At 43.1% G+C, this 24,920-nt stretch overlaps 1 protein-coding gene across 1 annotated transcript; it reads left to right on the top strand.

The window, feature by feature from the left end:
• Positions 1 to 1,818: 1,818 nt before the first annotated feature.
• Positions 1,819 to 23,440, top strand: LOC139461161 (uncharacterized). The gene is made up of 15 exons (XM_071242727.1): positions 1,819 to 1,908; positions 3,813 to 3,952; positions 6,948 to 7,157; positions 7,439 to 7,687; positions 8,447 to 8,604; positions 11,432 to 11,554; positions 12,573 to 12,684; positions 13,425 to 13,588; positions 15,164 to 15,265; positions 16,030 to 16,110; positions 17,336 to 17,456; positions 18,087 to 18,196; positions 19,494 to 19,673; positions 21,277 to 21,514; positions 22,412 to 23,440. Exons 2-15 carry the CDS (start codon positions 3,838 to 3,840, stop codon positions 22,534 to 22,536), a joined length of 2,088 nt encoding a protein of 695 aa, XP_071098828.1. The 5' UTR covers positions 1,819 to 1,908; positions 3,813 to 3,837; the 3' UTR covers positions 22,537 to 23,440.
• The last annotated feature ends 1,480 nt before the right edge of the window (positions 23,441 to 24,920 follow it).

The raw sequence follows: 24,920 nt of genomic DNA, 5'->3' as shown, positions 1-24,920 counted from the left end.
AATATTTAATATAACACTTCACTCCAATACGTGAATATTTAATATAACACTACATTCCAATATGTGAAGGTTTAATATAACACTTCACTCAACAATAGTGAATATTTAATATAACACTACATTCCAATATGTGAAGGTTTAATACAACACTACATTCCAATATGTGAAGGTTTGATATAACACTACGCTCCAATATGTGAAGGTTTAATATAACACTACATTCCAATATGTGAATATTTAATATAACACTACATTCCAATATGTGAAGGTTTAATATAACACTACACTCTAATATGTGAAAGTTTAATATGACACTACACTCCAATATGTGAAGGTTAAATATAACACTACATTCCAATATGTGAAGGTTTAATATAACACTTCACTCAACAATAGTGAATATTTAATATAACACTACATTCCAATATGTGAAGGTTTAATACAACACTACATTCCAATATGTGAAGGTTTAATTTAACACTACATTCCAATATGTGAAGGTTTAACATAACACTTCATTCCAATATGTGAAGGTTTAATTTAACACTTCATTCCAATATGTGAAGGTTTAATATAACAGTATATTCCGATATGTGAAGGTTTAATATAACCCTGCATTCCAATATGTGAAGGTTTAATATAACACTACATTCCAATATGTGAAGGTTTAATATAACACTACATTCCAATATGTGAAGGTTTAATATAACCCTGCATTCCAATATGTGAATATCTAATATAACACTTCACTCCAATAAGTGAATATTTAATATAACACTACACGCCAATATGTGAAAGTTTAATACAACACTACGCTCTAATATGTGAAGGTTTAATATAACCCTGCATTCCAATATGTGAAGGTTTCACGAAACGCTGTATTCGAACATGTGAAGGTTTCACGTTTTGTTTGTTTGTTGTATAACGTTGAACTTAGTAACTCTACATCCCTACACATGAAGGTTTCATGTGATTCTACTGTCCAGCGTGTTAATGTGTCACGTGACATACATGTGGTTTCTGTATCGCTACAGTTATCACGTTTATTTCCTGATGAAATCATTCGCCGAACACGACGCTGTATGTGCGATAACGCTCCACACTCAGACATCAGTGATAACTATATCTACTCAAGTGTACATGTAGGTGTATTTTTCACAAAAACGCACGCACCTACACGCACGCACACGCACACGCGCACCCACACAAATATTTCAAAGCAAGATGATTCTCTTTTCATATTATAACCAAGGTTTTCTTTGTTTAACTCTTACAGGATAAATTTGCATATCTCGCAACACCATTTTGTTTCGTTTCGTGATTAAATACGCTATCCTATTTTTGGTTTCAGTACACTAAGAGGGGTTGGGAAATAAATACAAATAAGAAATAGCAATACAAGCGTTAAAAGATGAATCGATGGCAGAAAGAGGATCTTTTAAAAATCATAATATTAATGTAGACAGGCACAAATAAAATGTGTCATGTAATTAGTCGATAATGGTTACTCTCCATCGGAGAAACTGTATCCACCCCTCCACCCCTCTCTGTAACAATAGAGTATATGGGCGGATACAGCTTTTTTTAAAAGGGGGGGGGTGCACAATAAAGATCTATTTATTGTCTTTGGTGGTAATGTTTCCAGAAATAAAGATTTTTTTCGAAATAAAAAGGGGGGGTGCGCACCCCACCCCCTGTATCCGCCCATGGAGTAACATCTTTCACAATACATGTACATATCACATAGTGATGCGCAGTGCCAGGCTGGAGCAGATAGATACAACAGTTATCTGTGTCCCATCACACACTGACCCCTGTAGCTGGTGTACTGTTATACCTGGTTTACTGTTATCAGTGATCGGAGTTCACCGCCATTATAGACAATAGATCTGTTCGGGACAATTTCGGGTAAGGTTTTTAACTTACTCACTATATATGTGAGTATATAATGTTTTGTAAAATGTACTGCCATGGTGATGAAACGATTTTGAGGTTGGTATATTTAAAGTGGTGTATGACCTATCCCAAGTTTTATTATCGTGCGTTACCGATCTCACATTGAGGGGTGTTTCATTTGGTAAATGGGGCAATATAAAATTTTGATTTGATATGTACACTTAAGCACGTAAATATTCGTGTCAATATCTTATGTATGCCATTTCGAAAAATAATATATTTTTGCTAAATCATAATGAAGGCGTTGTTCTTTCAGCATGAGAATGTACTCAAAGGGACATAACTCTCAATATAATTATGTAAATGTATGGCGGCTCAAATAGGCCAGCTGTGGCCGAGTTCGCCTCATCTTCCCGTGGCAAGGGAGTTAACTGACTATAAAAGTCAAGTTTCAACCCTTGCCGAACTAGGCTGGAATTATGGAGTTACACTTTAGCTTGACTAACGAGTCTATGCATTGTCCAATCAAAATCGCGTAAAGAACTAGACATCCGGTTCGTGAACAACATGGATTTCTTCGTGCAGATTTCGGTCGACGGGAATTGCAAAACATCTGTACCGCCATCTGGGCGTCGACAGATATTTTGCAAATTGTTTTATGTTTTTAATCAAGGTGCTCAAGTGACTTGGTGCCCTTCGCGGGGTAAGACCTACTTCATTACAGTATAGATCTTGATTATCGATCAGATCTTGACTGAACGCCGCCATTTTGTTTGAAGCAAATGCAAGTGAGATGAGAGATGGAATGTGATTGGTCAATAGGAGGGACATAAAAGGGACATAACACGTAATAGCCATTGTTGGCGCTACGATTGATTCTAGTTCGTCAAGGGTGGAAACTGAACTTTTATAGTCAGTTAACTAACTCCCTTGCCTCGGGAAGATGACGTCGCTGCTAGTATGGGGAGTGTGAGTGTGAGTGAGTGAGTATGGTTTTACGCCGCTTTTAGCAATATTCCAGCAATATCACGGCGGGTGACACCATAAATGGGCTTCACACATTGTACCCATGTCGGGATGCGAACCCGGGTCTTCGGTGTGACGAGCTAACGCTTTAACCACTAGGCTACCCTACCGCCCCCTGCTACTAGTAACTCAATGAAATGAGTCTGTTTATAACTACCACAAGTCAAATAAACTGTGTTCCGCGCATGAACGTGGTGCGAATCCTAGTATTGCCCAACATTGAACATATAACGTCAACGCCAGAAAATAACCAGTCTCGATTATCTGCCGAACCAGATTCCATTGGGGTAAAAGGCACAATAGTACAGTAAACTACGGTTATAGCGAACTCAAAGGGACCACAAATTCTAGTTCGTTATAACCGTAATTCGTTATAAGCATATATACAGCATATATACAGCATATATATAGCAAATGGCAGGGACATAAAAACCAGTTCGTTATATCCGCCAATTCGTTATAAGCGTGTTCGTTATAACCGTAGTTTACTGTATGTTAGTCCGACTCTGAAAATCAGTGAGGACAAAAGGTTTTCACGGGAAGTGTTGAAGCAGTGTGCAGAGCAGAGCAAGTTATACATAAAACAGGCAGTAGATATTGTGGATGTAATCTGAACGTTCACTGGCCTGATCGCTCACTGGTTTCCCTCTCGCTTAAACCAGGCTGTATCTTGATTCGTTGTTTAAACATAGCGACCACAATGCAAGTCGGCCGGATGTATTCAAGGTGATTGAGGAACGTATAGAGTATACAAAACCTATGGAGGAACGTATAGAGTATACAAAAACCTATGGAGGAACGTATAGAGTGTACAAAACCTATGGAGCGAACGTATAGAGTGTACAAAACCTGTAAAATATTAACGAAGGTCCTAATTTATGCATTTTCAGAAGTGGCCGATCTGAGGCTGTGATCATGAGGGGCGTGTCACTGTGTGTTGTCATGGTGATTACCATAGCGACCACTCCTATATTTGGGAAACATGGCTGGGATACTACTGTGTGTACTCAGATGGCCTTGGATCAAAATGGTATGTACTGGGACTGTTGTACGATGTGCTCACATGAACTGCTTACATCGTCTGAGTTAAGGGTGGAACTGTTTTGTTGTCTGTAGAAGAGTGTGGTTTGATAGCGCTTTGAACAATAATTCAATTACAACACTTTGTGTCAACTTGTAAGTTGTCAAGCGTTCTCGAGGGGTGTCTGGTGTGATGTACACCTTTGAATTACCCAATGTACTCGGGCGAGTCATCGGGCGAGGGGTACAATGGCTCACACTAACTGAACATCACACCATTTGTCCCGAGGTTTCGGTTGACAATGAATTTATCTCACCGACATGCATTTATACAGAGTTACTTCCCTTCACCCAATGCATACAGATAAGCATCGGTTCATTTCACGTCAACCATATTTATGCGAGATAAGCAAATTACTTAAAGTGTGGCCCGATTGATTTCTCAACGGGCTACATGGAAAAGAATATCCCGCCCCTCAAACAATCAGAAGCTACTAATTTAATGTTAGGTGAGATGAGGATGTTTGTATAGGGTCAGAACCAGTACAGAAGAGTACAGAGAGTACAGAAAGTCTCTCACGTCAACGCATTCCCCATTGACATCATGTATGCCTTCTGTTTCCGTACGATGTGGACGATATTGCTGTTTATCATGACGTCCAACTGTTCCTGTCTACAACGCCGATTATGTGTTTTAAGATTTGCATGCGTCAATAAATAAATTACAGGCCGACATTATGATATAATTTTGTATTGTTAGTGGACATACCGGTCTTGATGGGCATGGCAGTTGTGGGGCTGTAGTGTTAGTAGACATACTGGTCTTGATGGGCATGGCAGTAGTGGGACTGTAGTGTTAGTAGACATACTGGTCTTGATGGGCATGGCAGTAGTGGGACTGTAGTGTTAGTGGATATACTGGTCTTGATGGGCATGGCAGTAGTGGGACTGTTGTGTTAGTGAACATACTGGTCTTGATGGGCATGGCAGTAGTGGGACTGTAAAGTTAGTGGACGTACTGGTCTTGATGGGCATGGCAGTAGTGGGACTGTAGTGTTAGTGAACATACTGGTCTTGATGGGCATGGCAGTAGTGGGACTGTAGTGTTAGTGGACAAACTGGTCTTGATGGGCATGGCAGTAGTGTGGCTGTAGTGATAGTGGACATACTGGTTTTGATTGGCATGGCAGTAGTGGGACTGTAGTATTAGTGAACATACTTGTCTTGATGGGCATGGCAGTAGTGGGGCTGTAGAGTTAGGGGACATACTGGTCTTGATGGGCATGGCAGTAGTGGGACTGTAGTGTTAGCGGACATACTGGTCTTGATGGGCATGTCAGTAGTGGGACTGTAGTGTTAGCGGACATACTGGTCTTGATGGGCATGGCAGTAGTGGGACTGTAGTATTAGTGAACATACTGGTCTTGATGGGCATGGCAGTAGTGGGACTGTAGTATTAGTGAACATACTGGTCTTGATGGGCATGGCAGTAGTGGGACTGTAGTGTTAGTGAACATACTGGTCTTGATGGGCATGGCAGTAGTGGGACTGTAGTATTAGTGAACATACTGGTCTTGATGGGCATGGCAGTAGTGGGACTGTAGTGTTAGTGGACGTACTGGTCTTGATGGGCATGGCAGTAGTGGGACTGTAGTGTTAGTGGACATACTGGTTTTGATGGGCATGTCAGTAGTGGGACTGTAGTGTTAGTGGACGTACTGGTCTTGATGGGCATGGCAGTAGTGGGACTGTAGTATTAGTGAACATACTGGTCTTGATGGGCATGGCAGTAGTGGGACTGTAGTGTTAGTGGACATATTAGTATTGATAGGTTTGACAGTAGTGAGACTGTTGTGTTAGAGGACATATTAGTATTGATGGGCATGCCAGTAGTGCGACTGTAGTGTTAGTGGACGTACTGGTCTTGATGGTCATGGCAGTAGTGGGACTGTAGCGTTATGGACACAATGGTCTAGATGGAGATTGTAGTTGTTTTAACATGATGTTAGTACCAGACGTACCCCACTAGCGAGAGCTTGTATTGTTTGTACGCATGTAGTGTTTGAAGTCGATGTACCAAATAGGTTTTTGTAGTTATGAATATATTGGTATATATTGTAAGCGTGAACATTCAAGATAGAGTGAGTGAGTGAGCATGGTTTTACGCCGCTTTTAGCAATATTCCAGCAACATCACGGCGGGGGACACCAGAAATGGGCTTCACACATTGTACCCATGTCGGGATGCGAACCTGGGTCTTCGGTGTGACGAGCTAACGCTTTAACCACTAGGCTACCCGACCGCCCCTACACGATAGAGGGTCTATGTCGATGATAGTGCTAATGGTTATAACAGAGTGCGGATACAATTATAAGTATTTACCAGTCGTGGAATGTTTAGGTTTGTTTGTTTGTTGTTTAACGCCACACTCAGCAATATTCCAGCCATTTGACTGTGGTCTGTAAATAATCGAATCTTCACCAAACAACCCAGTGACTGACATTATGAGCATTCGTCTACGTTATTAGAATAGCATTACGATGACATGCATCAACCAAGTCAGCGAGCCAGACCATCCGATCCCGTTAGTCGCATCTTACGATAAACATGGGTTGCTGAAAAACAATTCAAACTGGACCTTGTGGTTATCTTTAGGTCATAAACTCACGGTTGTTCAATCTTTAATGGGGGGCACGGGTGGCCCAGTCGTCTAAGGCGCTGCGATTCGCTGTGCAGAGTTGCGTCCCTTGGGCACGCCAGAAACCTATGATTGTGGGTTCGAATCCCGGTTCGCCCCGATTATGTTTCTAGGTTTGTCAGCACCATACCCGTGCTCGTGGGTTTCACCGAAGTGGTAAACGTCTGAGGCCTGCATCACTTCGGGCTTTCCTCCCACATTAAGCTGACACGCCGTGATATAACTGGAATACTGTTAAAAGCGGCGTTAAACCCAACTCACTCACTCACTCAATCTTTAATGCAAAATATATACATTTATTTAACAGATGCGACACATAAGCGACCAAACCTCCCTAAGCAGTTTAGCGTGAGGGTGGAGGCCAACATCCTTGACAAGAACTACACCACCGACATAGAGGAGTGGTACGACGAGGTGAACAACAGAGGGGCCATCGATCAGTTTGAGATCGGCGTTGAGGCCATCGCCATCTACGACTACGACCTCAACGAGCTGATTGTGGTTATTCCAATGCCAAGTAAGGAACCAACATCTAAGGGTTTAGCTGTATATTTTTCCAGTTATCTATTTCTTTACGAATTATTTTTATGATTTTTTTTAATTTACAAGTTATTTATGAATATTTTTCGCGTTGATGGTTTTGGGGTTGGGGTTGTGGGGTTGTGGGGTTGTGGGTGTGCTGGAAAAGAAATAAATTCGATCCAGACAATACAGGAAGAAAAAAGTGTCTCCTCCTTTCAGAGTAACAAACATTGATGAATTTGTGTCACTTTGTTATTTATTGTACGTCCTTTGTAGATTCTGAATTCCAGTGCACTGTGACCGACCTAGCGAAGGATCCAAATAGGTTTATATTCGGCGCGAAGACGTACTCTAACGGGACCGACCGGATTTATACTGCCGCCGGAGCGCTGCGTTTTGGTGGCTCAACGCCGGAGAAGTATGTGGGGATCCAGGTCATACGAGGAATACAAACGGACACGTGGCAGTCGTGTGTTTACTGGCCGGATATGGACGCTACCATGACTGTTCTGTGGCATTTTTCTAGTGAGTTTTCTGAATTACTCATCAACTCACTCAACCACTCACTCACTCAACCACTCAATCACTCAACCACACTGAATAACTGACTCACTCAACCACCGACTCACTCAACCACCGACTCACTCACTCACTCACTCACTCACTCACTCACTCACTCACTCACTCACTCACTCACTCAATCAATCAATCACTCAACCACTCAACCACTCACTTACTCAACCACCGACTCACTAAGCCACTCACTCAACCACTCAAACATTCATCCACTCAACAACTCACTCAACCACTTACTCACTCAACCATCCTCCAACGCAACAGCTCACTCACACAAAAATTCACTCACTCAACCACGCTTACCACTTAACACATCACTTAAAAGATCATGTATATCGAATTGAACTTGATATTTGATCATTAATCAGAATCTGAGCTTTCTACTTAAAATAACTGTTCAATAATACTTCCTCTTGTAGTTTATTTTACCTCTATTTATCGAGCGTCCACACTCAACAGTCACCTGTTACAGTTTGGGACATCAAATTGTTGTCTTTAGTTTTCTCGTGTAACTATTGTTCTCTTACGAATACGAATTGACTTTTTGCGATTATTAAGTTCTAAACGAGATTTGGTGTGCTCTCTACTCGAATTTACGCTGTGTGAACACTGTTTTTTATGTTTATACGTCCATAAAAGACACCACGTTATGCGTAGAGTGGGTTGTGCGCGATCACATACAAATGCGTCTCCTTGATCTGCCTGCAGGAGTAGATTGGCAGACTTCCCAGGATGCACCACAAGTTCCTGTTCGTTGTCACGTGACCGGCACAATCTGGAATGGCACCGTGTCCCGGAATATCGAGCACATATACGAGTTCGCAGAATACAGAAACCAGTTGGATGGAGAAACTGAAAGATTTGAGGTAACTTGATAAATCTGGAAAAGAAAACCTGAGATGTAGTGGATAGAGGTCTCGCATGAGGGCGGAAGGTCCGTGGTTCGATCTCCTGTCAAGGTCATTTTAAAATACGTTTTCTTGCTCTGCCTGACGCTCGGCATTAAGGGTATACATAAAATATTTGATGTGTGAGTGGGGTATCCATGTTAAAACTGTGGTATGGTATCACGGTGGGTTAGCACTTTAAAACCGGCTTTAATCCGGAAGATACAAGTAGACACATATGTGCATGATGGACACAATCTGAACTTGACGTAAACATCTCATCACAAATCACAATACCAAGATACCTTCACTAACAACAGTAACCAAACACCTTCACTGATCACAATACCCAGAGAATGTCACTAATCACAGTATCCAGACACTTTCGCTAATCATCATACCCAGACACCTTCACTGATCACAATACCCAGAGACCTACACTAATCACAGTATCCAGACACCTTCGCTAATCATCATACCCAGACATCTTCACTGATCACAATACCCAGACACCTTCACTAATCGCAGTACCCAGACACCTTCACTAATCACAGTATCCAGACACCTTCACTGATCACAATACCCAGAGACCTTCACTAATCACAGTATCCAGACACCTGCACTGATCACAATACCCAGAGACCTTCACTAATCACAGTATCCAGACACCTGCACTGATCATCATACCCAGACACCTTCACTGATCACAATACCCAGAGACCTTCACTAATCACAGTATCCAGACACCTGCACTGATCACAATACCCAGAGACCTTCACTAATCACAGTATCCAGACACCTGCACTGATCATCATACCCAGACACCTTCACTGATCACAATACCCAGAGACCTTCACTAATCACAGTATCCAGACACCTTCACTGATCACAATACCCAGAGACCTTCACTAATCACAGTACCCAGACACATGCACTGATCATCATACCCAGACACCTTCACTGATCACAATACCCAGAGACCTTCACTAATCACAGTATCCAGACACCTGCACTGATCACAATACCAAGAGACCTTCCCTAATCACAGTATCCAGACACATGCACTGATCATCAAACCCAGACACCTTCACTAATCACAGTAGCCAGATACCTTCACTAATCACAATACCCAGATACCTTCACTAATCACAGTATCCAGACACCTGCACTGATCATCATACCCAGACACCTGCACTGATCATCAAACCCAGACACCTTCACTAATCACAGTAGCCAGATACCTTCACAAATCACAATACCCAGATACCTTCACTAATCACAGTATCCAGACACCTGCACTGATCATCAAACCCAGACACCTTCACTGATCACAGTACCCAGACACCTGCACTGATCATCATACCCAGACACCTTCACTGATCACAGTATCCAGACACCTGCACTGATCATCAAACCCAGACACCTTCACTAATCACAGTAGCCAGATACCTTCACTAATCACAATACCCAGATACCTTCACTAATCACAATACCCAGACACCTGCAGTAATCATCATACCCAGACACCTGCACTGATCATCAAACCCAGACACCTTCACTAATCACAGTAGCCAGATACCTTCACTAATCACAATACCCAGATACCTTCACTAATCACAATACCCAGACACCTGCAGTAATCATCATACCCAGACACCTGCACTGATCATCAAACCCAGACGCCTTCACTAATCACAGTAGCCAGATACCTTCACTAATCACAATACCCAGATACCTTCACTAATCACAGTATCCAGACACCTGCACTGATCATCAAACCCAGACACCTTCACTAATCACAGTAGCCAGATACCTTCACTAATCACAATACCCAGAGACCTTCACTAATCACAGTATCCAGACACCTGCACTGATCACAATACCAAGAGACCTTCACTAATCACAGTATCCAGACACCTGCACTGATCATCAAACCCAGACACCTTCACTAATCACAGTAGCCAGACACCTGCACTGATCATCAAACCCAGACACCTTCACTAATCACAGTAGCCAGATACCTTCACTAATAATCGAACAAAGCCGATTTGACGTGACAGGGATGCCAGTGAGGGCTACTGCCCTGACCAATGGTCACTCAGATTACATCGGTTGGCCAGCAAACACCGACAAGCTAACAACTCAGTAGAACACATTCTGACAACGTTCATAGACAGCTATATGACGGCGCTCTGTAAATAATCGAGTCTGGAATTGACAATCCAGTGATTGACATCATGAGCATCGATCCGTGCAATTGGGATCGATGACATGCATCAACCAAGTCAGCGAGCCTGACCATCCGATCCCGTTCGTCGCCTCTTACGACAAGCATAGTCGCCATTTAAGGCAAGCATGGGTTGCTGAAGACCTATTCTTCCCCGGATCTTCATGGGTCCAACACATAATGGAACAGATCGTTTAAGTACTGATAAACACTATGCCGGGAGTCTAAAAAATATAATTAGAGAATAAACTTGAAGAAAATAATTTTGCTGCAGGTTTGATAAAAACTGTCCGCTGGGCACACCTTTTTCGGCTCCTTTTGGACAAAACACATGTTGGATATAACAAAACAAGCAAGACTTTAACCCGGACAGGCCTGGGCCCACTTGCACAAAGCGATCTTAGCGCTACGACTAAGCCTTTGTTAAAGTATGGGAGTTACGATCATCTTAACGCTAAGATCGCCTTGTGCAAGTGGGGCCTGGAGATTCTGACACCCCTAGAATAGTACACGGTCGGTCACCTAGCATACACAGTGTAAAGGTAACATACAATAATGAGATATTACGTGTTACTTCAGACTCCCCAGGGAGCCTACTGTCTTGGGATGAAGACACGGAACAAGCCGCCGAAGACATCAAACACATTCACCTTCGGAGCCGAGGTTCAGGTTCCAGAACAGGAGCTAATCTCCTACATGACGGTAAGGGTATTCACCCCATCGTCTTGGCCACCGTTGGGCACCAAGTTGCTAAAGTCTCCGCAATTAGCTGTATGGAGTTGCGTCCCTTACTCCTGCAAGGATTCGTTGAACGTGACTCAAAAGCCATATTGCCCTTATTGTGATCCTTGGTTTGTTGGAGCCATGCTCATGCTCGTGGTTTTATATAATAGGTGAGAAGCACCCGATCCCGATTTTAGTCCGTCATAAGTAGATATGGTGCATATTAATATTAATATTAATATTGAAGTACTACTACTTCTACTTAATATTAATACAATAGCTTTTGTTGTTATCATTTTTATTATGACAAATCAAGTATAAAGTCGTGGATGATCGTGGATTCCAACACATGCTCAGCGAATCCTGTCAGCTAAGGGACACAACTCTGTAAGGCCGAAGCTGTTACCTGTGTACAATGTAAAATGTAACAACACATGTGATAACTGTAGGATAGATGATTGAAGTAAGAATAAGAAAAATACCTAAGGAAGAGAAGTTATGGATATCAACTTCTTTATTATGAAGAACACAGCGTTTTCGGAGCATATGCTTACTCATCAGGTAAGCATATACCCCGAAACGCTGTTCATCATAATAAAGAAGTTGACATCTATAAATTCCTTTCCTTATGTGTATCACTTCTAAACGCCCTTCAAAGACAATAAAACTACTTATTTTTCATCTTCTCATCTCTTAAATTAATATCTGCTTCTGAAAAATACGAAATAAAAATAAAATGATTTTTTTAATTTTTAAAAAAAATCAGAACTAACAGCGTAACCGTGCGTTGGTTATTATTCGTCTTCGGAATCTAAATTGATATACTTAAAATTTATTTTTTTAATTACAGAAACCAGAATGCTGACTGATATTCAATGAAAATCTGAATTAATATTTTCAGTTCACATTTGTGATATGGAGCGACGGATCTTTATACCAAATAATCGAAACCAAATAATCGAAATCGAGTGAGGTGTCAACTATTTCTTTTTTTCAGGAATATTTTGACCATGATAATAAACTTGTCAAGTTGGAATACAAGCCAAGTAACTTCGGTGGCCCTGGCGCGAACAAAGACAGAACGACAGAAATCCATGACTTTAATACTGGTAAGTGCAGCGCATCGTGTTCAAGACTGATAAATGGCAGAGGTCATTGACCTCACCACTGGTAGAAGCAGGTGCTCGTGGAGAACAACATATGCACGTGAATGTAATGCTAGTCTGTGTGGGTGAATGGGTTCATGAAGAACTACATACATCGGTGAATTTAATGCTGGGGGGTGCAGGTGCGATGCAGGTGCAGGTGTGCTTGTTGTGCAACTACTGCTACTACTACTTCTGATGCTATTACTGCTACTACAGCTACTACTATTATTATTACGACGACTACTACCACTACAACAACAACAACTACTACTACTACTACTACTACTACTACAACTACAACTTCTACTACTACAACTTCTACTACGTCTTTTACTTCTGATACTACTACAAATAGTAATTTTACTACCACTACTACTTCTACAACTGCTACGATAACTACTACTACGAGTACTGCTACTATTATAACAACAACTACTACTACTACTACTACTACTACTACTACTACTACTACTACTACTACTACTACTATTACAGCCACTACAACAACAGCTACTACTACTACCACTTCTACACCCACTTCTACTACTGCTACCACTACTGCTACTACCAACACCAACGCCAACACCACTGCTACTACCACCACTGCTACTACTATTAATGCTTCCACCACCACCACTACTACCACAGCCATTCTGTTGCTACCCATAATGAATTCTGATATTCCCGTACATCACTTTCAGGGCTTGCATATATCAGAGACGAGGTCAACAACAACTGCACGGTCAATCTCATTGCTGGTTCCGGGTTCGACGCTGAAACATCGGGATCAACATCAGTGCGGATTCGGAGTAGCTCCGAATTCTTCTTCACCAACAAGACCGATTTCATAGCCTATGAAGGCATCGTGAGTATAAGGCACCGTTCTGGAACTGACAATCGTTTGTTTGATTTTCCACAACTGTGCCTGCCGGGATGATTGTCGAGTGAGTGAGTGAATCATTTGGGTGAGGTGAGGTGAAACGGGGTTTAACGTCGCGTTGCACTTATATAGCGACGTGCATGTACGTGTGTGTGTTTGTGTGGCTGCTTGTACTAGTCCAGACTGATGCCGATTTATAGTGCTAGCACACTGAGATACCATGCCGCAGTTTAACATGAATACCCCTCTCAGACACAGTATACTGACTCCGAGCCGACCAGTCCTTGTTTTAGCCCCTTAATGCCGAGCGCCAGACAGGGTAACAACAAGTACCATCTTTTAACGTCTTTTGGTATGACGCGGCTGGGGATCGAACCCCAGACCTTCCGCTCTCCTGGCGGACGCTCTACCACTAGACCACAGAGGCGGTCGAATCAGTTGGGCTTAACGCCGATTTGAAAAGTGCATAGGCGTCAAGCTGTTGTAGGGGGAAAGTTGGACGTGACCCAGTTCTTGGAAGTTCACTTTGGTGAAACCCACAAACACGGGTATGGCGCTGACATGCCCTGAATGAGAGAGTGAGAATGTTTTTACGCCGTATTTAGCAATATTCCAGCAATATCACGGCGGGGGACACCAGAAATGGGCTACACACATTGTACCCATGTCGGGAATCGAACCCGGGTCTTCGGCGTGACGGGCGAACGCTTTAACCACTAGGCTACCCGACCGCCCCTACATGTCTTGAACATTACCAGGGAGTCGAACTCACGATCGTAGGTTGCTGGTAGCCGCAGGGACGCAACTCCGAACAGACACATGCGGCTGCTGCTGCTCTGTGTGTGTGTGTGTGTGTGTGTGTGTGTGTGTGTGTGTGTGTGTGTGTGTGTGTGTATGTATGTGTGTCTGTGTGTGTCTCGAACAGGCAAAACCGGAGGTTACTTACCTCGCCTCACCACCCGACCAATTTAGTCAGCCCTTGAAGATCCCAGTTAGAATTCACCTTCAGCAACCCAATGGCATGCAACTAACGGGATCTGTTTGTTTTTTTGGGTTTTTTTGGTGTTTTACGCCGCACTATATTATATATTATAGCAACATTCAAGCTATATGACGGCGGTCTGTAAATAATCGAGTCTGGATCATACAATCCAGTGATTGACATCATCCACCTCGATCCACGGAATTGGGATACGATGACATGCATCAACCAAGTCAGCGAGCCTGACCACCCGATCCCGGTAGTCGCCTCTAACCACACACTTGTCACCTTTTACGGCAAGCATGGGTTGCTGAAGACCGTTTCTAACCCTTCACGGGTCAGTGGCATATGGACTTGGTCGATGCATGTTGTCGTATCCCAATTGCATTAGTCTATGCTCATGATATCAATCACGGGATTGTGTGGTCGAGACAGATATATACTCGTCACATAACATCCAACAACAAAAATAAACAAATAGATAAGACGGTCTGTGTCATCTGTCCAAGGTTTGTTATTATGACATAGATCACTAAAGCCACTGCATGTTCTCTAAACGTTTGGTCATTTGTTTTCAGAGAACAATGCGTGGTATAGAGTGTGATGTTTGGGTGGCCGACAAGGACAACTGGCCAATGGGCAGCGCGGTCAACTCCACGTGGGAGTGGTATTTCGCCAGGGTAAGTAGCGGTTGCAGTTAAGGACGTAGAGTGAGTGAGTATGGTTTTACGACGCTTTTAGCAATATTCCATCAATATCACGGTGGGGGACAGCAGAAATGGGCTTCACGCATTGTACCCATGTCGGGAATAGAACCCGGGTCTTCGGTGTAACGAACAAACGCTTTAACGACTAGGCTACCCGACCGCTGGAATATTGCTGAGTGCGACGTTAAACAACAAACAAACAAACAAACAAAACATGTAAAATATCCCGTGAAAATCCGGGTTAGAATTCAGCAATCCATGCCACTAACGGGATCGGGTGGTCAGGCTCTCTGACTTGGTTGATGCATGTCACCGTATCCCAATCGCTTAGATTGATGCTCTTGGTGTCAGTCACTAGATTGTCTAGTCCAGACAGACAGTCGTCATACATCTGAAATATTGTATTGGAGTTAAACAAAAAACAACCAAAACTTCAGCAGCCCAGCAAAACAGACATCTTGTTTATCTCTATTGTCTCTAAAATATGAATTAAAGCTCCTTACATGGGAACTGCGAAGTGCAATGTATGGTAACACAGACTTTAGATATACGGCATGCACAGAGCCATAACACACCTTAGCCCAGGGACCTCCTGATAAAATGGCGACAAACCAACGCCCTGCGTCACAGTTTATTGTGTCCAACAACAAGCCCACAGGTTAACTATCGACTCTATTTAACCGTCTCTCTAGATGTTTTTTAAATGTTTATGTCCTTTTAACTTTTTTGTGATGCAGAAAGAATGGCAGGACAACGAAGGCAGCAAGTTTGAGAGTCAAATGCCTGTTGGGATCATCATAACAATGCACATACAACCGGTAAGCCTGTCAGCGTTAAGTAAGTGAGTGAGTGAGTATGGTTTTACGCCGCTTTTAGCCAAATTCCAGCAATATCACGGCGGGGGACACCAGAAATGGGCTTCACACATTGTACCCATGTGGGGAATCGAACCCGGGTCTTCGGCGTGACGAGCGAACGCTTTAACCACTAGGCTATCCCATCGCTCCAGCGAAGGCAGCGTGGGTGGATTTTGTTTAACGTCTCTTTGACCAGTATTTCACTGATATTTGGGGATTCCAACAAGATTCCAACAAGATTCCAACAAGATTCCAACAAGCACCGACACAAAGCACAACCGATCGTTATTATGCGACTCAATGTAAAGCGGATCCTGCCTAACTGAGGGTGCGCAACTCTGCTCAGCGACTTTGGGGGATTTAGACTATCCGTATCCCTCTTTGAAAGAGCATTCTTGGGGACTGGGGTCACATGAGGTTAACCTTACTATCAAACCCGCAAACCGATAAGCCCCCGACCACATGAGGAAATACATATTATTATATAAATGAAGTTTTTCTTTACCAGAATCTGCAATTTTACTTCAAAATATACTAGCATATATTGTAAAATGTATAGATGCACATATACCAAGTGTTATAATTTGTTAACCTTCTTTTTTTTTGGTTTCGTTTCGGTGTGGGAGTCCATCCGGGGGAATGTTCCTTTGGGGAGTATTCTGGGAGTATGTCACTGAGATCAATAGGCCGTTAGGGATAGTTCTCGAGGGTAGGGGAGGTATTTTACCTAGATCTGTTTTAGATCCGCATCTTGAATCCCTCTTCCCTCGGACCGCCTGCGTGGTCTTATGGTAGAGCGTCCGCCCGGAGAGCGGAAGGTCCGGGGTTCGATCCCCAGCCGCGTCATACCAAAAAGAGGTATAAAAGATGGTACTTGTTGTTACCCTGTCTGGCGCTCGGCATTAAGGGGCTAAAACAAGGACTGGTCGGCTCGGAGCCAGTATACTGTGTCTGAGAGGGGTATTCATGTTAAACTGCGGCATGGTATCTCAGTGGGCTAGCACTATAACTCGGCATCAGTCCGGACTAGTACAAGCAGCCACACAAACACACACATACACGTCGCTATATAAGTGCAATAATCTTGGACGCGACGTTAAACCCCATTTCACCTCACCACCTCTCCCCTCGCGGAACTACTTATGAACTAATTCCACAATGTAATGTGGTGTTGTCGGTGTTACAGGCAATGCACTACGTCTACAACATCTACAACTACAACGAACAACCTCCTGTCCTCTGGGACTTTGACATCGGCAAGTGCTACAACTCATCCGAGAAACAGTTCCAGCAGTTTCTTCTGCAAGGTATGATGTGAGTGAGTGAGTGAGTGAGTGAGTGAGTACGGTCATACGCCGCCTTTTGGGGGACACCAGAAATGGGCTTCACACATTGTACCTATATGGGGAATCGAACCCGGGCCTTCGTTGTGGCGAGCGAACGCTTTAACCTTTAGGCTTCCCCACTGCCTATCCTGAAATGTAGTTACATATAGGGAATCCTTCAACCCAAAATTTCCAAGAAGGAGAATAACATTTTATACATTGTTTTCTCTGTCCAACGGGTTGTTAACAGCAAGTGAAGATCCGGGTTTGAACTGGTCTTTATCGACCCATGGTTGTCGTAAGAGGCGATTAACGTGGTGGTCAGGCTCGGTGACTTGATTGATGCATGTCATCGTATCCCCATTGCGTAGATCGATGCTCATGGTGTCAATCACTGGATTGCCTGCTCTAGATTAACTGAATGAGCATTTATTCTTCCCCAGCATTCAGAACCATCCAAACAACTTTGTCCTAAAGGAAAAAAATATATATTCAGCTAAACACATTTATTTCTGTTTCCATCTACCCTAACTAATTGGTTATAGCCACGATGGTCACTCAAACACAATATCACCATGGCAAGGAGTGGCACTTGTGTGTTATCTTTCGCAGGCAACTTCACGAAAGATGTTCTGGCAGATGAGATGGGCTTCAAGACGTGGGTGATACAAGCACTGGTAGCCTTCCTCTCTGTATCTCCCCTTCGCATCTCCAACATACATGTAAGTAACCATTACTTACCATATTTCCCATGGGATTCAGAGTAGGGGGGGGGGATTCCTTGGCCACGCCAGAAACCTATGATTGTGGGTTCGAATCCCGGTTCGCATCAATTATGTTCCTAGGTTTGTCAGCACCATACCCGTTCTCGTGGGTTTCACCGAAGTGGTAAACGTCTGAGACCTGCATCACTTCGGGCTTTCCTCCCACATTAAGCTGACACGCCGCGATTTAAAAGGAATATTGTTAAAAGCGGCGTTAAACCCAACTCACTCACTCACTCAGAGTCAGGGGACACTCTCCGCGGCCTTCGCTTCTCGAAAATCAAGGACCGCCTGCGTGGTCTAGTGGTAGAGCGTCCGCCCAAATAGCGAAAGGTCCGGGGTTCGATCCCAGGCCGCGTCATACGAAAAGATGTTTAAAGAAGGTACTTGTTGTTACCCTGTCTGGCGCTCGGCATTAAAGGGCTGGTCGGTTCGGAGTGAGTATACTGTGTCTTTGTGGGGTATTCGTGTTAGACTGCGGGTTGGCATCTCAGTGGGCTCGCACCATAAAATCGGCAATAGTACGGACAAGCACACACACACACACACACACACACACACACACACACACACATGCACGTCGCTTAATAAGTGCAATATTTCATTTCACCTCACCTTCCGGCATGGCGCAGATCTGCAAATCGATTAGTATCACGTGGTTAGGGACTGTTCAATGGCTGACAGCGTGTACCCTGATGTCGTGGTAGTTGCTCATCGTATCTGTCGCTGATTTCCGAAGTGCAGATTTTATTTCTCACTTGATAAAGCCGTGATTGGCGTAGAGTTTGAACGTCATTATTCCAACGTCAACTCACGCTCGTGGACATACATGTATCCACACTTCACAGATCAGGTGAGGCTGTGAGACCGAGCATCATATTCTGCTTTGTTACAGATTTGTTCTGATTTGCCTCCGATTTAAAAACTAAAACAAATACTGTTTTCTGAACATGTTGGATCTCCTTATAGAGAAATGTAAACGCACATTACAGATGTACACGTGCGCTATACATATGTACGCATTTTAATGATGATGATGATGACGATACTGATGATGATGACTGACGACGCTGCTGTTGATGGTGCTGATTATTATTACTACCTTCACTATTACCCGGCAGGATGAGATGGTGTTATGGGTATTTACTTTCTAGCCTCAGAGAGAGCTTGGATTATTATTATCATTATCATTATTATTATTATTATTATTATTATTATTATTATTATTATTATTATTTTTATTACGTCGTGCCAGGTCGACCACAGCGACAAGTACATCAAGGTGGCCTTCTACCTCCTCGGCCCGACCCCCTTCAGAGGCGACATCCCCAACTTTCCCACCCAGACTCCGTTAGCGACAGCGTCACAGCAGCTCACCCAGGGCATTCAGCAGGGGCAGCTGACCGTCACGATTGAGCTGGGGCCGACCATGGCCGTGAGTATTCATGTTGCCGTTTATCCAGAAACAACTCTTTCACGGATTCCTGGTCCGTTGCCTAAGGGTCTCGTCGTCAACAGTTGCTGAATCTGGTTGCTTCTTTATGCTTCAGTGTCGGTCTGTGATCGTTCCCGCTTCTTCTTCTTAAGGTTTTAAGAGGGTGCCTTCTGTCACAGCAATTTCATTAAAATCAGATCTTAGTTTTCGCTACCGCTAAACAAAGATCTGAGGACATCCCATTACGGGTCACATCAGAACGACCTTTCGCGAATTTTGACCGACCAATGAAATGACTGACAAAAAATCGACATTGGCCAATCAGAAGGCAGCTTTCTCGAGCTTTGCGACACTAGTTTCAAACTGGCGACTACGCTTCGAAACATATTTTGACGTATTCTCGATTAAAAAAATTAAAACTTATAAGAACATTCTGAAATGGCTTATAGATGGCAGAGATTGTATGGATGTAATCATAAAACCTGTAACTGTCGTTCTGAATACCCCGTGTTAAATATATCGTGGTTGCATGATTAGAAAACATTCCGACTGTCAGGTTCATGATCTGGTAAGCGACGCTCCGATTGGTTGGATGAAAGGTCGTTCTGACGTGACCCCTACTGGATGTCCTCAGATCTTTGTTTAGCGGTAGCGAGAACTAAGATCTAATTTTAATGTGATTGTCTGTCACAGCAATTTCGGATGACTTGCCCCTCTGTGGAACTCGTGTATGAGCGATACATGTGAGCTGGGATTTATCGATACGTTTTCAGTTTTCCTGTTGATAAGATTTTGTTTTCGTATTGATATATAATTATATATATGGATTATGTAAGTGGAGTTGATTTCTTTTGATGAAGTGTCTGGTAGGTTTGAGCCGACTCTGCTGCACATATTGGCCAATGTTTTCCAAGCGATCGAAGCTCTACGATTATTAAGAACTTATTATGACAGGATCCCTGTTATGGACAACCGCAGGGCTACGTGTATCGTCCTTCTTCGTGCATGAATTGCATCAACGACAGTTGTGAATGAAGACCCCCATGTCTTAGGCACCCGTAGGGCTACGTGTATCGTATGAGTGAGTGAGTGAGTGAGTTGGGTTTAACGCCGCTTTTAACAGTGTCTATCGCTCTTATACATTTTATACGTCGACTTTCAACAACCTTAGCTCTACGTTCGCTTTGTGACCCAAGGTCTCTCGTGCGACTTTCTGTCGTACCTCTGTCACTCCGATATGTCTACGTAGATTTACGACATTCAACTGTCTGAAGGCTGTAACTCAATATGCGTTCATACGATACACTGGGGCACGGGTGGCCCAGTCGTCTAAGGCGCTGCGATTCGCTGTGCAGAGTTGCGTCCCTTGGCCACGCCAGAAACCTATGATTGTGGGTTCGAATCCCGGTTCGCCCCGATTATGTTTCTAGGTTTGTCAGCACCATACCCGTGCTCGTGGGTTTCACCGAAGTGGTAAACGTCTGAGACCAGCATCACTTCGGTCTTTCCTCCCACATTAAGCTGACACGCCGTGATATAACTGGAATACTGTTAAAAGCGGCGTTAAACCCAACTCACTCAACCACTCACTCCAATCTTCCAGGTTGTTCATCTGCTAGCAATCCCGTACAGCGACAAAGTTTGGGGCTTTACGAACATGGCAGTGACGCCACCCGTCACGGCGGAGCCGGATGAGGAACCGGAGGATGACCCCGTACCGGAAGTTGACCAGGTCCTACCGAAGATGGAGCGCAGGTTGTACAAACGGTCTGCACCAAGACAAGGACTGATGCTGAGTGCCCTGGAACTGTGTCAGGCACCCCCCGATGGATACAGTGGAGGTAAGAGATGCTTGTTTTTTAACGCCGCTCTCAGCAATGTTCCAACTATGTGACGGCGGCCTGCAAATGATCGAGTCTGGAAGTCTAAACTTCTTGACCAGATTACCTTGTTTTTATTTTGCCAATCCGACCAGAAACACCCAAGTTATATGCTTGGTTTGTTTGTTGTTTAACGCCACACTTCCAGCTATATGACGACGGTCTCTAAATAATCGAGTCTGGACCAGACAATCCAGTGAATAATATCATGAGAATCGATCCACGCAATTGGCATCGATTACATGCATCAACCATGGCCCGTGAAGATCCGGGGTAGAATAGGGCTTCAGCAACCCATGCTTGCCGTAAAAGTCGACTATGCTTGTCATAAGAGGCGACTTACGGGATCGGGTGGTCAGACTCGCTGAGTCATATGCATAAAGAAACAGACCCACAAGAAGGGGTGCAGAATTGGTGCCAAAGGGGTTGCTCACTTCTTTCCTAAATTTTACATACATGAAGATGTTATCAATGGGGTTTGTTTGTTTGCTGCTAAACACCACTCAGCAATATTTGTTAAAGCTATGTGACGCCGGCCCGTAAATAATCGGAACAGACAAACCAGTGAGTGATGTTATGAGCAACGATCACACCTTGGGGTACGAGCTCGCACAATCCTCCGATTCATTTAGTCTCCTCTAACGACAAGCATGGGAAGCTGGAGACAGAGTTTTACTCGGAATTCGAATTACCACGGAAATTGATGTGTTGTGCATTTGAACCACCCTGAATCCCTGAATGCTACTGTAACCATTCCTCTTTCTGACTGCGAAGTGTTCTGCTATTCTTTACTTCAATACAAATATGACGCGGAGTGAGCTACGAAGCTAAGCTAATAACATCTGCTATCTGTTTCAGGGGCACTGGCCGGAATTGCCATTGGGATGCTGACACTCGGCTTTCTTGTATGTTTTGGGGCAATGCTGCTTGGATCCAAATATGGAAACAGGGCTGTTCGGAGTCAGGGTTACGAAATGCAATAACGCACCCGAGTTTAATTCCATCACTCATCGTATGACATATGATGTCGGCAATCAACAACGCCATTCACAAAATGTATTCACTTTTTTTGTATTATCGTATTTACACTGCGAAGCATGATACAACATATTATACAACAATGACACAACACGGTTGACCAGTACGATACAACACGTTACGCTGATGAGGTGCAACACACATCGACCAGCAGGATACAACATATTATACAACAACGACACAACACGGTTGACCAGTACGATACAACACGTTACGCTGATGAGGTGCAACACACACCGACACGCAGGATACAACATATTAAACAACAACGACACAACATGGTTGACCAGTACGATACAACACGTTACGCTGATGAGGTGCAACACACACCGACACGCAGGATACAACATATTATACAACAACGACACAACATGGTTGACCAGTACGATACAACACGTTACGCTGATGAGGTGCAACACACATCGACCAGCAGGATACAACATATTATACAACAACGACACAACATGGTTGACCAGTACGATACAACACGTTACGCTGATGAGGTGCAACACACACCGACACGCAGGATACAACAGACATTTTATCAGGATTTAGCATACGTTTTACTGATAGAATAACAAAACATTATACTAGCAGGGCACAACACAGGTTTTACTAACAGGATACAACACACGTTTTACCAATAGGATTTAGCATACGTTTTACTGATAGAATACATCACATTATACTAGCAGGGCACAACACAGGTTTTACTAACAGGATACAACACACGTTTTACCAATAGGATTTAGCATACGTTTTACCAATAGAATACAACACATTATACTAGCAGGGCACAACACAAGTTTTACTAACAGGATACAACACACGTTTTATCAATAGGATACAACACACTATACTAGTAGGGCACAACACAAGTTTTATCAACAGGCTACAACACGCGTTTTATCAATAGGATACAACACACTATACTAGCAAGGCACAACACAAGTTTTACTAACAGGATACAACACACGTTTTACCAATAGAACACAACACATTATACTAGCAGGGCACAACACAAGTTTTATCAACAAGATACAACACACGTTTTATCAATAGGATACAACACACGTTATACCAGTAGGATCCAACAAGCTACACCAGCACATGTTTTTCAAATAGGATACAACACAATTTATCCCAATAGCATACACGACACATTTTACAAATACGATACAACACACATTATACCAAAATGATACAAAACAAGTTTACCCTAAGGATGTCACATTGTACTAGCAGGGCACAACACACAATACACGTTATACGAGCAGGATACAACACACATGAAGCCAGTACGATACAACATACATTATACCAGTAATTCACAACAGTGATCCAGTACGGTAAATCAAAGTACACCAGTATGATAGGTCACAGTACACAAAGTGATACAACACACTACATAAGTATGATACAAGCTATACAATAGTACCATGGTACGCCATAGTTCACAGTGAGATACCGGACATATGTAACACATGACACTGAATGTAACCCAAATCCTACTTTCGGTGAAATATGTAATAATCTTTCGTTGCTTTTATGAAAATATTAAGCCTTATGAAATAAACAAATACTGAGATTTCCTGACACTTGTATATATGAGCATAATACCCCAATGAAGAACATTAAACAAAGATCACATTGAAACCGCGTTTTGTTCACGTTTTGTTCACGTTTTGTGTACGTTTTGTTTACGTTTTGTTTACGTTTTGTTCACGTTTTGTTCACGTTTTGTTCACGTTTTGTTCACGTTTTGTTTACGTTTTGTTTACGTTTTGTTCACGTTTTGTTTACGTTTTGTTTACGTTTTGTTCACGTTTTGTTTACGTTTTGTTAACATTCAATGTAACATTGTTAATATACGCAGATTTACTCCCACAGTAAAACCTTTCGGTTTTTAAGCAGTTAGTGGCCGTTCGTGTCTCTCCTGTAGATGACTCGTGGTCCACTTACAGACTTAGTTCTGTCTCTCCGTAAGTGAACATACAGAAAGGACGAGTGAACAGTTTCTTGGTTGTGTTAGTTTACATAGATAACATCCGAATAACACAGTTGACTCGGTTTGTTTTGGTCAGTGTGGTTAGACACTCGGAGAAAGTAGTCTTTGGTATATTTATAGATTACACCTGACAGACGTGCGTGGATGTTATTCCGGACTAGAACAAACAGCACACACACAGACACACAGGACCGATTTACACTGTAGCAGTGCTGTGTGTCTATGTAGGTAGTAGTAGTAGTAGTACTACTAGTAGTAGCAGTAGTAATAGAAGTAATAGAAGTAATAGAAGTAGTAGTAGTAGTAGCAGCAGAAGTTGTA

This window comes from Haliotis cracherodii, unplaced genomic scaffold, assembly GCF_022045235.1.
Source record: "Haliotis cracherodii isolate W230 unplaced genomic scaffold, xgHalCrac1.p SCAF_14, whole genome shotgun sequence".
Taxonomy (NCBI): domain Eukaryota; kingdom Metazoa; phylum Mollusca; class Gastropoda; order Lepetellida; family Haliotidae; genus Haliotis; species Haliotis cracherodii.
The sequence above is the reverse complement of the archived record's forward strand: the minus strand, read 5'-3'. Positions and strand labels throughout refer to the sequence as shown.

Bases quoted from the DNA above. Each gene is read 5' to 3' on its own strand.
- LOC139461161 (XM_071242727.1), top strand. From the start codon at position 3,838: ATGAGGGGCGTGTCACTGTGTGTTGTCATGGTGATTACCATAGCGACC. The intron at 7,158-7,438 runs GTAAGGAACCAA...CGTCCTTTGTAG, and splicing joins TGTGGTTATTCCAATGCCAA to ATTCTGAATTCCAGTGCACT. The intron at 13,589-15,163 runs GTGAGTATAAGG...ATTTGTTTTCAG, and splicing joins TCATAGCCTATGAAGGCATC to AGAACAATGCGTGGTATAGA.